Source organism: Chiloscyllium punctatum, chromosome 25 (assembly GCF_047496795.1).
Source record: "Chiloscyllium punctatum isolate Juve2018m chromosome 25, sChiPun1.3, whole genome shotgun sequence".
NCBI classification, from domain to species: Eukaryota; Metazoa; Chordata; class Chondrichthyes; order Orectolobiformes; family Hemiscylliidae; genus Chiloscyllium; species Chiloscyllium punctatum.
Window position 1 is genome coordinate 24,517,081 of NC_092763.1, and position 17,626 is coordinate 24,534,706.

A 17,626-nucleotide genomic window follows, 5' to 3' on the forward strand; every position below is an offset into this window, starting at 1 on the left:
TTGAGTGAACCCTTAGAAGAGTTTAAAGGCAGTAGGAGTATACTTAAGAGAGAAATCAGGAGGATAGGGGACATGAGAGCTTTGGCAAATAGGGTTAAGGAGAATCCAAAGGGATTTTAAAAATACATTAAGGACAAAAGGGTAACTAGGGAGAAAATAGGGCCCCTTAAAGGTCAGCAAGGCCACCTATATGTGGAACTGCAGGAGATGGATAGATACTAAATGAGAATTTTGCATGTGTTTACTATGGAGAAGGATATGGAAAACAGAGAACATGGGGAAATAAATAGCAACATCTTGAAAAATGTCCATATTATAGAAGAGAGGTTCTGGATGTCTTAAAAAGCATAAAGGTGAATAAATCCCCAGGACCAGATTAGGTGTACTTTAGACCTCTATGGGAAGCTAGGAAAGTGATCTCTAAGCCTCTTGCTGAGATATTTGGATTATCAATAGCCACAAATGATGTGCCAGAAGACTGGAGGTTGGCTAATGTTGTGCCACCATTTAAGATATGTGGTAAGGAAAAGCCAGGGAACTATAGACTGGTGAGCTTCACGTCAGTAGTGGGCAGGTTGTTGGAGGGAATCCTGAGGGACAGATTTACATGTATTTGGAAAAGCAAGGACTGACTGGGATAGTTAACATGGCTTGGTGCATAAGAAATCGTGTCTCACTTACTTGGTTAAGTTTTTTGAAGAAGCAACAAAGAGGATCGATGAGGGCAGGGCGGTGGACGTGATCTGTATGGACTTCAGTAAGGTGTTCTACAAGGTTCTACATGGTACACTGGTTAGCATGGTTAGATCTTGTGTACATAGGAAGTATAGTTATCTCAGAGTACAGTGGGTTCTTGATCAGACTGGCCCAATGGAGTTTAATCTGGATAAAGGTGAGGTACTGCATTTTGGAAAGGCAAATCAGGGCAAAACTTATAAACTTAATGGTGAGATCCTGGAAAGTGTTGCTGAACAAAGAGACTTTGGAGTGTAGGTTCATAGTTCCTTGAAGGTACAGTCAGAGGTGGATAAGATAGTGAGGAAGGCATTTGGTATGCTTCCCTTTATTATTCAGTGTATTGAGTATAGGAGTTGGTAGATCATGTTGCAGCGGTACAGGATATTGGTTAGGCCAATTTTGGATTACTGCATGCATTTTCATCTTCCTGCTATAGGAAGGATGTTGTGAAACTTGAAAAGGTTCATAAAAAGATTTCCAAGGATGTTACCAGGGTTGGAGGGTTTAAGCTGTAGGGAAAGGCTGAATAGGCTGGTGTATCAGATGCTGAGGGGCAACCTTAAAGAAGTTTATAAAATAATGAGGGGCATGGATAGGACAAATAGACAAGATCTTTTCCCTGGTGTTGGGGAGTTTAAGATGAGAGGGGAAAGACTGAAATGGGATCTAAGAAGCAATGATTTTATGCGGAGGGTAGTGCATGTATGGAACGAGTTGCCAGAGGAAGTGATGGAGGCTGGTACAATTCCAACATTTAAAAGTTATCTGGAGAGGTATATGAATAGCAAGGGTTTAGATAGATATGTGCCAAGTGCTGGTAAATGGGACTAGATTAATTTAGGATACCTAGGATACCTAGAGGGCATGGGCGAGTCAGACTAACAAATCTGTTTCTGTGTTGTACATCTGTGACTCTATGACTCTACGCAAGTGTGAGGTCTTGCATTTTGGAAAATCAAATCAAGGTAGAGTTTCATGGCCTTTAAGGAGTGTAATGAAACAGAGGGATCTTGGAATTCAGGTGCACGGTTCTCTGAAAGTGGAGCCACAGCTAGACAGGGCAGTGAAGAAGGCTTTTGGCTCAGTGACCTTCATCAATTAGGGCAGTGAGTATAGAAGTTGGGAAGTTATGTTGTAGTTATACAGGGCATTGGTGAGGCTGCACTTGGAGTATTGTGTTCAGTTTTGGTCACCTTGCTATAGGAAGGATGTTATTAAACTGGAAAGAGTGCAGAAGAAATTTACAAGGATGTTGCCATGACTCCATGGTCTGAGTTATAGGGAGAGGTTAGACAAGCTAGGACTTTTTTCTTTCGAGCATACGAGACTAAGGGGGGATCTTATAGAAAAGTGTCTAAGATCATGAGAGGCCCGGATAGGGTGAATGCATTCAGTCTTTTTAGGACTGGGGAATTGAGGACTAGAAGCATCAGTTTAAGGTTAGAGGGGGAAGAATAAAAGGGGACCTGAGGGGCAGCTTTTTTACACAGAGGATGGTGCGCATACGGAATGAGCTGCCAGTGGAATTGATTGAGGTGGTTACATTACCAACATTTAAAAGGCATTTGGACAAATATATGGATAGGAAAGGTTTAAAAAGATAAGGGCAAGATTAGAGTGGTGCTGGAAAAGCACAGCAGGTCAGGCAACATCCTGACATTTTGCATGGAGATCGAAGATGGTCAAGGTCCGAAGGGACTCAAAGTACAAAGATCTGGGCAATTGAGGAAAAAACACACCAAATGCCACCCTCACCCTGATGGCCACCTTTGTGTGTGGCTGCATCAAGCTGTGCGTGGATCCCCGGTACGTAAACACAAAGTGTCACTACGTACTGAGGTTCTACCTGTCCCCAGTGTTGCGAAGGATGGGCCTGGCCTCACTGCTGTGGAGCGTTCCAAGTAGTTGGACTGTTCCGTATCACCTGTCCTTCATGGAGACGTTTATGAAGAAAAACACCTTTGACCACAAGTCCATCAGGATGCGGACAGCACATAGTGTCCTTGAGACCCTTCGGGAAAAGGAGAGGGTGGATCCTATCGAGCAGTTCCCTGGACAGACTGTCAAAGCCATTTGGCAGAATGCCTCACCGCTAGAACTTTCCAACAAGCACCAAGTCATAGCTTGGCTGGTGGTGAGAAGGGCTCTGCCTGTGAGATCCTTTATGCACGCCTGGACTCTCAGCCGCACCACACGCTGCCCTCGAAGCGGCTGCGGGGGGGACGAGACTGTCACACACCTCCTTCTGGAATGTGCCTACACAAAGGAAGTCTGGAGATGAATGCAGTGGTGTTTGTCGAGGTTCATACCGAGCAGCGCCGTGACATGGGACTCCATGCTCTACGGCCTGTTCCCCTGGACGCACATCGAGACGAACATCAACTGTGCCCGGAGGATCATCAACTCGGTGAAAGATGCTCTTTGGTATGTCCAAAACCTGTTGATCTTCCAGCTGAAGGAGTTGACCACCACTGAGTGTTGCAGACTGGCACATTCCAAAGTCCAGGACTACGTGTTGAGGGACGCGCTAAAGCTTGAGGCAGCTGCCAACAAGGCGCAGTGGGGAAAGACCACCGTATAACGTCTGCCTGCCTAAGAACAGGGGGCCCACGCAGTAAGTGGGGTCCACTGACGCCTCAGCTAAATATATGGATAGTAAACGTACAGACCTGTATATACGGATGATTACTCGATCTCTGTGTGCAAAGAAATGGAATGTTTACGGATGTACGGCATGACCAATTGTACAGATCATCAAAATATTTTATGAATAAAGTATATTTTTGAAATTTAAAAAAAATCTATAACATAGAATATCCATATAATTAGACAGAGAATCTCAATGTAGTAGCATAGAGAGAATGTTAATGTAACAGCAAGGAGAGAATATCAATGTAACAACACAGACAGAATATGACTGTGACAGCACAGCAAAAATGTCAATGTAACAGCACAGACAGAATGTCAAAGTAATAGTACTGAGGCGATATCAATGTAATAGCACAGTGAGAATATCAATGTCATAGAACAGAGAATATTTAGATAATAGGACAGAGAATATCAATGTAATAGCACACAGGGAATATCAATGCCCACCTCAGTATACCATTGACACCTCCACATCACGGCTACCAATGTAATAGCAGAGAGAGAAAATCAATGTAATGGCAGAGAGAGAAAATCAATGTAATTGCAGAAGGAGAATATCAATTTGTTGCACGAATCAAAGACAGATTTGTTTCTTTTTTCTTCGATCTGCTGCCTTGTGGAGTTTTAACGCCTGGGGGAGGAGACTGAAGTAATGTGGAAGATCTCAAGTGTAGATAAAGACCTAAAACGTCCTACGCCTCACTGACGTTGCCTGGTCATGAAAGTTTGGAAGCATTCTTCCGGCTCTGTACAGGGGACTGTCCGCGTTAGCCGACAGCGGAACGTTCTGGCTACAGTGTGGGATCTGTCCGTCCCCTGCCCTGGATGAGGGGCGGGGGGGAAAACAATACACCGAGCCCGGCGTGAGGAGAGTCCCAGGGTCCTGGGTAAGGGACAGAAATGCGGTCGTTGGGTCTCACGTTGGTTCAGTGCCTGCTGAGTGCCTCCGTGGTCATTGAGGGCAGTCTCTGCTGTACCTGGGCAGGTAAGTTGCCGCTCTGCCCCTCTTCTCCCACCCCTTGTTCCCGCTTCCCTTTTATCATCAAACCCCTTCCTTCAGCTTTTCTCTTGAGCCTTGGTTTTGTTCTTTTTTTTATGTTTTAAAGTGATTGAAAAACATTACTGGAATTCTGCACCAGATTTCTATTTTGTTTGGGAGGACTGCCACATGTTGAGCTTCGGCCCAGGGGGAATCTCAAGATGGTCGGCAGTGTGCCGAGCCCCTATTTCATTTGCATAGCGCCTGGCGCTCTCCAGCAGCAGGTACAGATGCTCGGCTACATGCAGGAAGACTTCCATCTCCATAATCACAGTGCCTTCCAGAGCACTCCAGAGGCCAGTGTAGTAGTGTAGTCACTATTTTAATGTTCTCACCTCTATGTGTCCTCAGAACTAAGGAACTTCTAAAACTTAGGGGCTGCCCTTTTAGCCCAGAGATAAGGCGTCTTTTCCCTCCTTTGCAGCCACATTTGACGTACTCCGTACAGTTCTGGTTGCCCGGTATAGGAAGGATGTTACTCAACTGGAAAGGGTGCAAAACAAAAATGTGCGAGGATGTTACCGATTCTGTTTGAATCATAAGGGGAGGCTGGGACTTTTTTTCTGTGGAGCGTAGGAGGCTAGGGGGTGACTTTATAGAGATTTATAAAATCTTGACGGGCATAGATAAAGTAAATAGCCAGAGTCAGGGTGGGGAGTCCAAAACTAGACATCATATGGGTTAAAAATCACACAATACCAGGTTATAGTCCAACAGGTTTATTTGAAAGCTCTAGCTTTCAGAGCACTGCTCCTTCATCCGGTGGTTGTGGTTTAATGTGCTTGAGGAAAGATTTAGGAAGAGCAGGAGGGTGGTTTGTGTGTGGAATGAACTGCTGGAGGAAGTGGTCGTTGCAGTTACAAAATTTAGAAGACTTTGGATAAGTATATGGATGGGAAAAGTTTGGAGGGATAAGAGTCAAATGCAGGCAAGCGGGAATAGTTAAGTTTGGGAACATGGTTAGTGTGGATCCATTGGAATGAAGTTAAAAAGTTTAACTTTATCCACCCCAGTCCAACACAGGCTCCTCCACATCATAGTTGGAATAAAGGTTTTGTTTCCATGCTGTATGACTCTCTGAATCCTGGTTTGCATGGATGAGATGGGCCGAAGGGTCTGTTTCCATATTGTTTGACTCTATGACTCTTGGAAAGTCTTGAGGCTTTGGAACTCTGCCTCAAGCAGTGATATGGAGTCATTAGCTTTTTTTAAGGTTGGAGATTGCTTCCCTTTCCTAACAAGAACCATGATGTTATTGAATGGTGGAGCAGACTTAAAGGGCTGGATGGTATTCTACTGCAGGTTGTGACTTTGCTCACTGAGCTGGTGGGTTTGTTCTCAGATGTTTCGTCACCATGCAGGTAACGTCATCAGTGAGCCTCCGGTGAAGTGCTGGTGTTCTGCCCCACTTGCTATTTATATCTGTTGTGGTGGGCAATATCATTTCCAGTTGTTTCTGAGAATAAATGGGGTCCAGATTGATATGTTTGTTAATGGAGTTCGGGTTTAAATGCCACGCCTCTAGGAATTCCTGTGTATGTCTTTGTTTAGCCTGTCTCAGAATGGATGTATTGTCCCAATCGAACTGGTGTCTGTCTTTGTCTGTGTGTATGGATACCAGTGATAGTTGGTCATGTCCTTTGGTGGCTAGTTGGTGCTCATGTATCCTGGTGACTAGTTTCATGCCTGTCTGTCCAATGTAATGTTTGTTGCAGCATTCTATTGCTCCTAATTCATCAGCTCATAATATAGAAAATATGGGAGCTAATTTGCACACAGTTTCCATGATGCCATTTGATGAAAAATATCAGTTAGGTCTTTTAAATAGTGCCATCTGCTTGAGCAAAGAGCCCTGATTTAAAATCCCTCGCCTCCGATTGCAACACTTCCCAATGCTGACTTAAGCCTCTACTTTTCTCTGAGATACTTCTGTAGATTAGATTAGATTACTTACAGTGTGGAAACAGGCCCTTCGGCCCAACAAGTCCACACCGCCCCGCCGAAGCGCAACCCACCCATACCCCTACATCTACCCCTTACCTAACACTACGGGCAATTTAGATTGGCCAATTCACCTGACCTGCACATCTTTGGAGTGTGGGAGGAAACCGGAGCACCCGGAGGAAACCCACGCAGACACGGGGAGAATGTGCAAACTCCACACAGAGAGTCGCCTGAGGCGGGAATTGAACCCGGGTTTCTGGGCGCTGTGAGGCAGCAGTGCTAACCACTGTGCCACCGTGCTGCCCACTATTGTATTTCCAATGATTTTTGTAGGTTAAGGTTGTGGTGAGATTCTCATTGTCTTTAAATTGATATAATCTGGAATGAAATGTCCGTTGCTGAATGTATTGTGAAACATTTGAACGAACAAAATGAGTGTTAAAGGGCATTAACTCATTAGTGCAGCCCTGATAACCCTTCTATGAGGCGAGATTGAGTAGATGTGGCCTGGATTCATTGGTGTTTAGAACAATGACAGGAGACCATATTGAAGTACGCAAGATTCTTAATGTGGGGATAGATTTGGAAGTGTTGTTTCCACATCTGGGAGAGGCTAAGATCAGAGGGCATAATCTCAGAATAAGGGTTTCTCCATTCAAGACAGATGAGGTATTTCTTCTCACAGATACAGTGAACCTTTACCACTAAGAGCTGTCAGTCTGGATTGTTAAATATATTCAAGGTTGAAGTAGATAGGTTTTTAAGCAGTATGGGAATTAAGGGATTTTAGGGAAAAGGTAGGAAAGTGGAATTGAGGATTTAACAGGTCATCCATGATCGCATTGAATGGAGCAGAAGACTCAGTGGGCTGAACATCTACTACTCCTCTGTTTTCTGGTCTTATGGAAATGGATTTTTTTGATTGAGTCATTGAAAAGCAGACAATTCTGAGGTAGGCTAGATATTGAGAGACTGTTTCCACTGACAAGAGAGCTTCACTACAGGTCAAAGTCTTGGTTTAAGGACTGAAAGCACTTTAGGACTGAGATGAGGAGACCTTTTTTTACTTCACTCAAACCTCTGAATCTTTGGAATTTATTACCCCAGAAAACTGTGGGTGCCCAAGTATTGAATATATTCAAATGAGATCAATTGATTTTGGATGAGAAGGGAATTGAGGGAAGACGGAGTTGAGGTGAAGAGTCAGCCTTGATCTTGTTGAATAAGCGGGTCAAACGGCCAACTCGCAAGATGTACAGACAATCGGCGGCTATTTAGCCCATCAAGTTTGTTCTGCCATTCAGTGAGGTCATGGCTGATCTGATAATCCTTAATCTCTCATTCCTACTCCTATTTCATTTTCTTATATCATAGCTAGCTGCTGGATAACATTTTTTCTTTAGCTGTACAACAGTAAAGGAGGGCAGCTGACCTCTTCTCACTTGTCTTCTGTTTTGTAGTCTGCGAACAAGTCCAGGCTCCAAAGATATATTGAACCACAAATCCATATGAAAGCGCTCTTTAAGAGGACAGCGCTAGGTCCACTCAGTTGCATTTTGCAGGTCCGACATGTCTCAATCTTCCTCTTCAGCCTGACTCAGTCCCAGTGTTAGAATGATTGATTGATTGTATAGTCTGGGCCTGAACTTGTCTTATTTATTACTGTGTTCCATGAAACCTGCTAGATGGGTGGTGCCCCAATTCGCACCTCCGCCCTCAGACCCCACCCCTCCAACTGTAACAAGGACAGAACGCCCCTGGTGCTCACCTTCCACCCTACCAACCTTCGCATAAACCAAATCATCCACCGACATTTCCGCCACCTCCAAACAGACCCCACCACCAGGGATATATTTCCCTCCCCACCCCTTTCCACCTTCCGCAAAGACCGTTCCCTCCGTGACTACCTGGTCAGGTCCACGCCCCCCTACATCCCATCCTGGCACTTTCCCCTGCCACCGCAGGAACTGTAAAACCTGCGCCTACACCTCCTCCCTCACCTTTATCCAAGGCCCTAAAGGAGCCTTCCACATCCATCAAAGTTTTACTTGCACATCCACTAATATCATTTATTGTATCCGTTGCTCCCGATGCGGTCTCCTCTACATTGGGGAGACTGGGCGCCTCCTAGCAGAGCGATTTAGGGAACATCTCCGGGACACCCGCACCAATCAACCACCCCCCCCCCCACCTTGGCCCAACATTTCAACTCCCCCTCCCACTCTGCCGAGGACATGGAGGTCCTGGGCCTTCTTCACCGCCGCTCCCTCACCACCAGACGCTTGGAGGAAGAACGCCTCATCTTCCGCCTCGGAACACTTCAACCCCAGGGCATCAATGCGGACTTCAACAGTTTCCTCATTTCCCCTTCCCCCACCTCACCCTAGTTCTAAACTTCCAGCTCAGCACTGTCTCCATGACTTGTCCTACCTGCCTATCTCCTTTTCCACCTATCCACTCCACCCTCTCCTCCCTGACCTATCACCTTCATCCCCTCCCCCACTCACCCATTGTACTCTATGCTACTTTCTCCCCACCCCCACCCTCCTCTAGCGTATCTCTCCACGCTTCAGGCTCACTGCCTTTATTCCTGATGAAGGGCTTTTGCCCGAAACGTCGATTTCGAAGCTCATTGGATGCTGCCTGAACTGCTGTGCTCTTCCAGCACGGTGGCACAGTGGTTAGCACTGCTGCCTCACAGCGCCAGAGACCTGGGTTCAATTCCCACCTCAGGCGTCTGTCTGTGTGGAGTTTGCACATTCTCCCCGTGTCTGCGTGGGTTTCCTCCGGGTGCTCCGGTTTCCTCCCACAGTCCAAAGATGTGCAGGTCAGGTGAATTGGCCAATCTAAATTGCCCGTAATGTTAGGTAAGGGGTAAATGTAGGGGTATGGGTGGGTTGTGCTTCGGCGGGGCGGTGTGGACTTGTTGGGCCGAAGGGCCTGTTTCCACACTGTAAGTAATCTAATCTAATCTAATCTAATCTAATCCAGAACCCAATTAGACTCCAGCCCATCGCCAGCACTCAGAGAGCTACCTGCCATTCCAGCACCATTAATCCAGAATCCATGCCTGTCTAAGAGTCGAGTTTAAACTTGTCACTTTCAGGCTGAAGGGAGGGGCTGTGGGAAGCTAGTTCCAAGTCATTAGCTCACTCCGCAGACTTTACCCTCCCATAACTAAAGGCAGCATGGATATCCATTTCATTACTCAGCAGATTCAATAGAAATTGAATGATAATTTTTTTGCCAGTTTTAAAGTTTGGACTTTAATCCAAGGCCTCAACCCTCGCTCTCTCTTTAATCTTCTCATCACTTATGGCCCTCAGGAGAAATCTTGAACTCTATTCCGAGTCTAACCAATGAAACATTTCCAGTTTTAGCAGCTGGATTCTGTTTTCTCAGTAATTTGCATCGCTTCCTAAATACTTTTCTTGAAACATTTGTCTTCGACCAAGTTTTTAGACATCTGATCTGATATTCTTTTGTGTGTTATATTTTGTTTTCGAATTATCCCATGTGATACTTTGGAATGTTTAATTGTGGTGTATCTGCGACATAAGCACAAACTGTTGTTGACAAAGGAGGTATATGAGAATAATTTGTTCACTATCATGATCATATTGAAAGGCCTACTCCTGTGCCAATATTTGTGTTAGAAGTGTAAAGGTGAAATTGGTGGAAACCTATCACTGGGTTCCCTTCTTAAACAATTTACATGTTCACAATTTTTATACAGATTTCTTGTAGGTGTTGCCTTTTTTTGTGCCCATGTAATAGAATAACCAGAGTAATTTGACTTGATACACAATAGATTTAGGACGTTTAAAATATGTGCTTTGTTCTGTACATATGTTCTGTACTTAAGGAATGTAAAAGGGGAGGTGGTGAACTAGTGGTATTATCGTGGAACTGTTCATTCTAGGCAATATTCTGGGGACCTGGGTTTAAATCTAAACATTATGACACAGGCAGGGAACACAGGAGGCTAACACCTTCAATATATTATCTGGCTGACACCAATTGTTACAGTTAACCTGAGAACGTCACTTCTAAAAAATGGTTTTGTGATTTACACATGAAAGAAGTGAAACTATCATGGTATTTGAACAGATGAAAGACTCAACAAATAATCAAGATATTTTTCAATGTATAATTTCAGTTACATCACAGTGTAAACTTTTGCTATAAATTCTGTGCCTTACAATTGTGTCCTCCACAACCACCTGGTGAAGGAGCAGCGCTCCAAAAGCTAGTGCTTCCAATTAAACCTGTTGGACGATAACCTGGTGTTGTGTGATTTTTTTTAACTGAAGGGGGAGTGAGTCTGCCAACTTTCCATACTTTATTGGAACCTTTCTGAAGAAAATATGGGGTGCCCGTTCCATCTGTAAATAATTATCAGAGGTTATAATATGGACAGGATAAGTATTATCTGTGTTCTTGTTCATATCAAGAAGTAACTCCATGCATACAGTGCTGTACATAATCTTGGAGCCGCCAACAAAGTGTTGACTTTAATGGATTTATAATAACATTGTAATAAGATAAATTATAATGATTTTAGTTTGTATTGAAGGAAATAGTGGGGGCCAATTTATACTCCGCAAGGCTCTACAAACAACAGTGTGCTCATTAGTATCATTGAATGGTGACAAAACAGTAAGAGGCCCATGTTGGCTGTCTATGAGAACAACTCAGCTAGTCCCAAAGTCCACTGCCCTTTCCTTACTATCCTCATGATGGAAAGGATTGTAATGTTGCCAATTCTGCTGGGTATATTATATCAGTGACTTTCCGACCTATTGGACACAGAATTATCTGCAGCTTACTTCTCCTTGCAAAGTACTATCGCTGGCCTCAGACTTTTACCAACTCCCTTTTGAAAGATTTGATTGAACTTGCCTCCCTTTCTCTCTCAGGCAGTGCCTTCAAAGTTCTAAATTTGCTGCATGAAAGGGTTTGACCCCCATGTCACAATTGCTTACTCTGTCAGTCACCTCGTTTCCCTGTCTTCTGATTCTTCCTAGCAGCTCCTCTCCTTAGACCCTGGTGAATTTGAAGACTTCTGTTGAATCTACTCCCAACTTTCCCTTCTCTCAGCCGAATAACCCTAATTTCTCCAACCTCTCCAGGTAGTTGGAGTTCCTCAATCCTCAAATCATTCATTTTCAGGATTTCCTCAAAAGTTCTCACATCCTTCCCAAAGAGTGGCACCTGGAAATGAACTCCTCTAATCCAACTGATAGCAAACCAGGGTTTTTCAAAGGTCCTTCTTAGCCTTCTGGATTTTTACTCTGTGTTTCTGTTTATAAAGACCACAATATCAGTCCTACCATTTTTTAGGCTTGGTCTTTGTTGTTGCCACAATACCACATTCTAATGTTTATTTCCAGCTCTTCTAGCTTATTTCCCACACTCCATATTCAGGAATGCACAGTGCCAATAACTTAGACACACCCGACCTAACACCTGAATAGATCTAACTCTTGTACTTTGTTTCAGCAAATCCTTCATCATGCTACATCCTTGTCTCTCAGCCATCTTCCAATTTAGTTTAAACACTTTCCAAAAACGCTCGAAAACCAGCCCAGGAGAACATTGATTCCCAGCTCTGTTCTGGTGAAGTCATTTTGAATATAATACCAATGTCTTAAGAACTTAAAATCCTCTTTCCTGCATCAACTCTCCAGCCATGTATTGACCTGCCTGTCCTCCCACTTCCTGAACACACTAGCATACTACTGGATCTAAACCAGAGAGATTACCATCTTTAAGGTTCTATATGCACATTTCTTTATAATCCTTTGCAGTCTGCTGACTGGACCCCATCCCGCTTACTCCCTGTATCCTTAGTACTGACATGGGCCACAATATCTGACTCTTCACCCTCAAAGTGCACTGCAGCTGCTCAGTCACTTCCTTGACCCTAGCACCAAATTGGCAACACATGATCCAGTGATTACAAATAGGGGCTGCACAAATGCTCCGCTGTTGCCCTAACTTTGAATTCTTTATTCCCATTATACAATCCTCCTCTACTCCATAATCTCCCCCAAACCATGCAGTTAACCCAGTCATGGATAAGGAGTCTTGGTTGTGGCTGCTGTCCCCAGTTGACCCATTACACTCATCGATACAGAATGGAATACTGGTTGGAGGGTGAGCTGCACTGTGGGGACTCCTGCACTACTATACCAGCCTGGTCCTTCTGGACTGTCTGATGGGGTTTAGCAATTCACCATGGTTAATGCTAGGGCCCCGGAGGAGTGTTGTTAAGAGAGAGAGAGAGACCTAGGGATGCAGGTACATAGTTCTTTGAAAGTGTCATTACACATAGACAGGGTAATGAACAAGCCATTTAACCTGGTTGTCTTCATTGGTCAGAGCACTGAGTACAGGACTTGGGATGTCCTGTTATAGAAGAAAGTGTGCACTGCAGTTGCTGGAGATCAAGAGCTGAAAATGTGTTGCTGGAAAAGCGCAGCAGCTCAGGCAGCATCCAAGGAGCAGGAGAATCGATGTTTCGGGCATGAGCCCTTCTTCAGGAATCATTCCTGAAGAAGGGCTCATGCCTGAAACGTCGATTCTCCTACTTCTTGGATGCTGCCTGACCTGCTGCGCTTTTCCAGCAACACATGTCCTGTTGTAGCTCAAGAAGACACATCTGAAACACTGCATAGAATTCCAGATGCCCTGCTATAGGAAGGATGTTATTAAAGTAGAAAGGGTGCAGAAATGATTTATGAGGATGTTGCCAAGACTGTTTGAGTTATAGGGAGAGGCTATGTAGGCTGGGAACTTTACTCCCTGAAGTGTAGGAGGCTGAGGTTTATAAAATCATGAGGGGCACAGATAAGACAAATAGCCAAGTTCTTTTTCCCAGGGGAGAGCAGTCCAAAACTAGCGGGCTTAAGTTGAAGGTGTGAGGGTAAAGATTTAAAAGCAACCTAAGGGGCATCTTTTCCAAACTGGATGTTGTGTGGATGGAGCAAGCTGCCAGAGAAAGTGATGGAGGCAGGTTCAGTTACAACATTTAAAAGACATTTGGGTAGGTATTTGGATAGGAAAAGTTGAGAGGAGATATGGGCCAAATGCAGGCAAATCGAACTAGTTTGCTTTAGGAAAATTGGCCAGCATGGACGAGTTGAACTGAAGCGCCTGTTTCAATACTATACAATGCTATGGTTCTATGGCTGTCTGCCTGTACATGTTTCAGCTGCAGGATGACTACACTGATAAATAGGGTTTCTACAAAACTCTTAACATGGATAAACTGGAGTTAATCCAACTGTAACTTATTTTCTAAAACCCACAGCTGGTCCTGCTCCAGCTGATATTGTTTACTGCACATGTGGAGGCCTGGGACATAAGAAATAATAATCAATATCTTTAGAGTAGTTTTGGTTGAGGGAGAAATGTGGTCTGTCAACCAGCCAAAGTATCATTGCTCTCCTTCAAACTAATGCAGTTATTGCAAATACTGTAGTCTCATCCGCTGAGAGAGTAGATGAGGCCCTGGTTGTAACATCCCAATACTGACAACAGAGTGCTCACTCAGTATATGCTGCTGTGTCAGCCTAGATTTTGTGTTCAAATCTTTGGAGATTGTGTTAGCACAAGGCTAGATTACTATCACTGAATCTGACACCTCACTGACACAAAGTTGAGTTACTATGATTACCATTCCCAAGGCAAGGAATGGATTATTCATGGATCCTCTTTGCTGCTGACTGTGATCCACTGACTGCTACTTCAGTATCTTGAAGTCTGGGTGTGAACACAAATTGTTCAATGCTTATCTTGATTCCATTTCAGAGACTCTCCCTCCCCCGACAGATTTGTCTGTGACTTTGAAGGGAATCGGTTTCATTAATTCCACCTGGACCTGGAAACAGCCAAGTTATTTAGAAAACTCCTCCAGCATAATCATCAAGTTTGAGAGCATGTTTAAGTATGATGGTGCTGAGTGGGACGTAAGTTGAAATGTTTGTTATCGTTCTTCCTCAGTGTTTGGTGTGTTGTAGCTGGGATCTGCCTAAGGGCAGGTTCTCTGCCCATTTTGTCTTGTCTCATTGGATGAGGAACCTTACCTTTTCAATTTCAAGTCTTCTAATCTCATCATTCTTTCTCCCTCTTAGTCTATATTCCTTTAATTTTCCATCTGTCACCTCCCTCAGCAAATTCCCAAGTCTTGGGGTGAAGCCAGTCAGCCTTGTGCCCTTTTCTTTATGGTGTTCACTAATGATCTTCCCTCCCTCACAATTCTCAAAACTTCTTGGAGTTAAGTAACAGGGAAAACTTGTTATATTTGTACAGGGTGAGGCTCCACCTGGAGAATACTATACAGTTTTAGTTCTTTTGTTTTTAGAAAAGGATGTAACGGCACTAAAGAGATCCATGAAGTTGATTCTTGGAGTGAAGGGATTGTTCTCACAATCACTCATACTGACCCACTCCTTCCTTCTGCAGAACAACTTTTCACTACTTCCAACACTGTGGCTAGTCACTTTTCTCAAGGTGTGCCATATTCTTGCATTTTGATATCCTTTTCCAGATCACATGGTGGATTTGGATGAAAAATCTCCTCTAGCATAATAGATTGCATCCCACCAGAATTGCCCTTGGTGTGGTATCCAAAGATGCCAAATGTTCACATTACAGCTTGGTAAACCAGATGCGCTCTAAAAGAAAACATTCTTCTGATATTGAGTGTTGAACTTGCCATTCCCAGTTCTAGACCAGCACCCTCCGCTGCTGCCATATTGGAGTGTGTTATCCCAGGCTTTATTATTGTTTACTAGTATTTTTCTCAGTATCTCCCATGACTTCATAAGGAGTCCTATCAGACATCCCTTGATGAAAGTTGAGTCATTCTGACTTCTCCACTTGCTTGCCTGTAGCTCTCTCCATCTGTTACCTAAAAGGCCTATGTTGATGGAAGAGCAATTGAGTTCATGTTCTTAGAACATAAGAATTAGAAAGAGTAGGCCATTTTGCCCCTCCAGACCTGCTCTGCATTCAACAAAATTTCCCCCAAGGCCTCAAATGTTCTGTCATGCCAGCTACTTTGCCCTCAAGTACTCACTACTTCAAAAATCTTATCTCCCTCCTCTTTCAATAGTTCTAGTGATCTAGTCACCACAAGCCTCTGTGATGGAGCACTCCACACATGCACTGCTGTCTGGTAAAGAAATTACTTCATCTCTCAGCTTGAAATTATATCTCATTATTCTGTAGCTCTCTCCTTTAGTTTGAGATTCCTCCATTAATGGAAACATCTTGTCAACATCTCACCTATTAAGCCCCCTGAGAATCATGTGTTTTGATCACTCATCAAAATTCTAAATTGACCTAACCCATTTTAGCAGTTCTTTGTAAGTCAATCCCTTCACTCCAAGAATCAGCTTCATGGATCTCTTTAGTGCCAGTACATCCTTTTCTAAAAACGAAAGAACTAAACCTGTAAATTATACTCCAGGTGGGGCCTCACCCTGTACAAATATAACAAGTTTTCCAAGTTACTTAACTCCAAGGCCCGAGCAATAAAGGCCAACATTCCATTTGCCTTTATGATTACTTGCTGCACCCACATGAGCATTGCACACAAAAAGATTCATATCTCTCAGCTGCATTTCCTTTTTTAAATGCCACTCTCCATTTGAAAACAGTCTGCCTTTCTCCCTTTCTTCCTACTCAAAGGACATGACCTCACACTTTCCTGCATTAAACTCCATCCGCCAATTTTTTGCTCCATCTCTCAGTCCATCTATTTCCCTTGCAGAATCCCTAAGTCTTCATCACAACATGCTCTCCCCTATTTTTATACCTAACTTCTAATGTACTTCTCAAATCAGTGAACTTTGTGATATCAAGGGACAAACTCCAGGCATCGCAACGTTATTCAATAGTTAAATATAGAGTTAAACAGAATTAATGTTTCAAGTCCAAAATGACTCCTTTTCAGAATGTTCATTTAGGAGTCATATTGGATTTGAAAGATTAACTCTGTTTCTCTTTCTACCAGCACTTCTGAATTTGTCCAGAATTCTCTGTTCTTGATTACATAAGACTATGTATAGCAAATTTCAAGATAGTCTGGTTAACCCCTATCCGTATAATGGGCACAACACATTACCTGTGGTGAGCAGACTTGCACCCAATACTCCAGGTATGTTCTAACCTGTACTTTGTGCAGCTTCTGTGTGTTTTATAAGGAGGCTTGAACTTATAGCAGGTTGTAATCCCGAGAATTGTTAATATGTTGTTTTATTTAGGAAAGACAAAGAAAGCCTTTTCTGACCCGTGAAGATAAGGTGATTCTTAACCGAGGAATCACTTTCAGAGTGAAGGCATTGGTGATAACCGAAAGCTGTGCATGTCAGCAAAGCAACTGGACTGAGAAATATATCCCTCCTCCAGAAGGTAAAGCAAAGTTTTATATTTGATTACTTATCAGACTTAATTCATCCTTAAAATAGTTATCATTTCTTGGCCACATACTTTTTAAATGTTTCTAACGTGACTAACAGCAAGCGGATTTATATTAACAGTTTAGGAGTCAAACTGTATATGGCTGGTCTCTGTTTTTTCTGTCTGTCATTGGATGAGGCTGTTGATGGGAAGCTAGCATTTGTTGTGTGTTCCTCATTGCCCTGGATTTGAATGGTTCAGTGAGCCCTTTGAGAGGACAGTTGAGAATCATTGCTGTGTATCATAGTATCCCTACAGTATCGTAGAATCCCTACAGTGTGGTAACAGGTTCTTCAGCCCAACAAGTCCATACCAACCCTCTGAAGAGTTACCCATCCAGACTCATTCCCCTATTATCCTACATTTCCCCTGACTAATGCACCTAACCCACACATCTCTGAACACTATGGGCAATTTAGCATGGCCAGTTCACCTAACCTGCACATCTTTTGGATTGTGGGAGGAAACCCATTCGGACATGGGGAGAATGTGCAAACTCCACCAGACAGTCGCCCGAGGCTGGAATCGAACCGGGTTCCTGGTGCTGTGAGGCAGCAGTGCTAGCCACTGAGCCACCGTGCCACCCAAACCGTGGGAATGGATTACCAGCCCAGTGATGCTAAGTGGCCTGAAGTCCAAGAGACGCAAGCTTGACAGGATATGACAGCCAACTGGTTTTGTCGGAGGCATCCATGGCCTACCCTCTCCCTGTCTCTGTAGTGTCCTCCAGACTTAGAATCCTGTGGGGTATCTCTTTTAACTCTGGTTTGCTGGACATTCCCAATT

The 17,626-nt window shown here is 43.8% G+C and overlaps 1 protein-coding gene across 1 annotated transcript in view; it reads left to right on the forward strand.

Moving 5' to 3' along the window:
* Nucleotides 1–4,106: 4,106 nt before the first annotated feature.
* The window catches only part of LOC140495759 (interleukin-13 receptor subunit alpha-1-like), a 32,976-nt gene continuing 19,456 nt past the window's right edge, over nucleotides 4,107–17,626 (forward strand). The window contains exons 1-3 of the mRNA XM_072594835.1: nucleotides 4,107–4,372; nucleotides 14,186–14,343; nucleotides 16,645–16,792. Of these exons, the coding sequence (XP_072450936.1) occupies nucleotides 4,288–4,372; nucleotides 14,186–14,343; nucleotides 16,645–16,792 (391 nt within the window). The 5' untranslated portion in view covers nucleotides 4,107–4,287. The remainder of the gene's footprint in view (nucleotides 4,373–14,185; nucleotides 14,344–16,644; nucleotides 16,793–17,626) is intronic.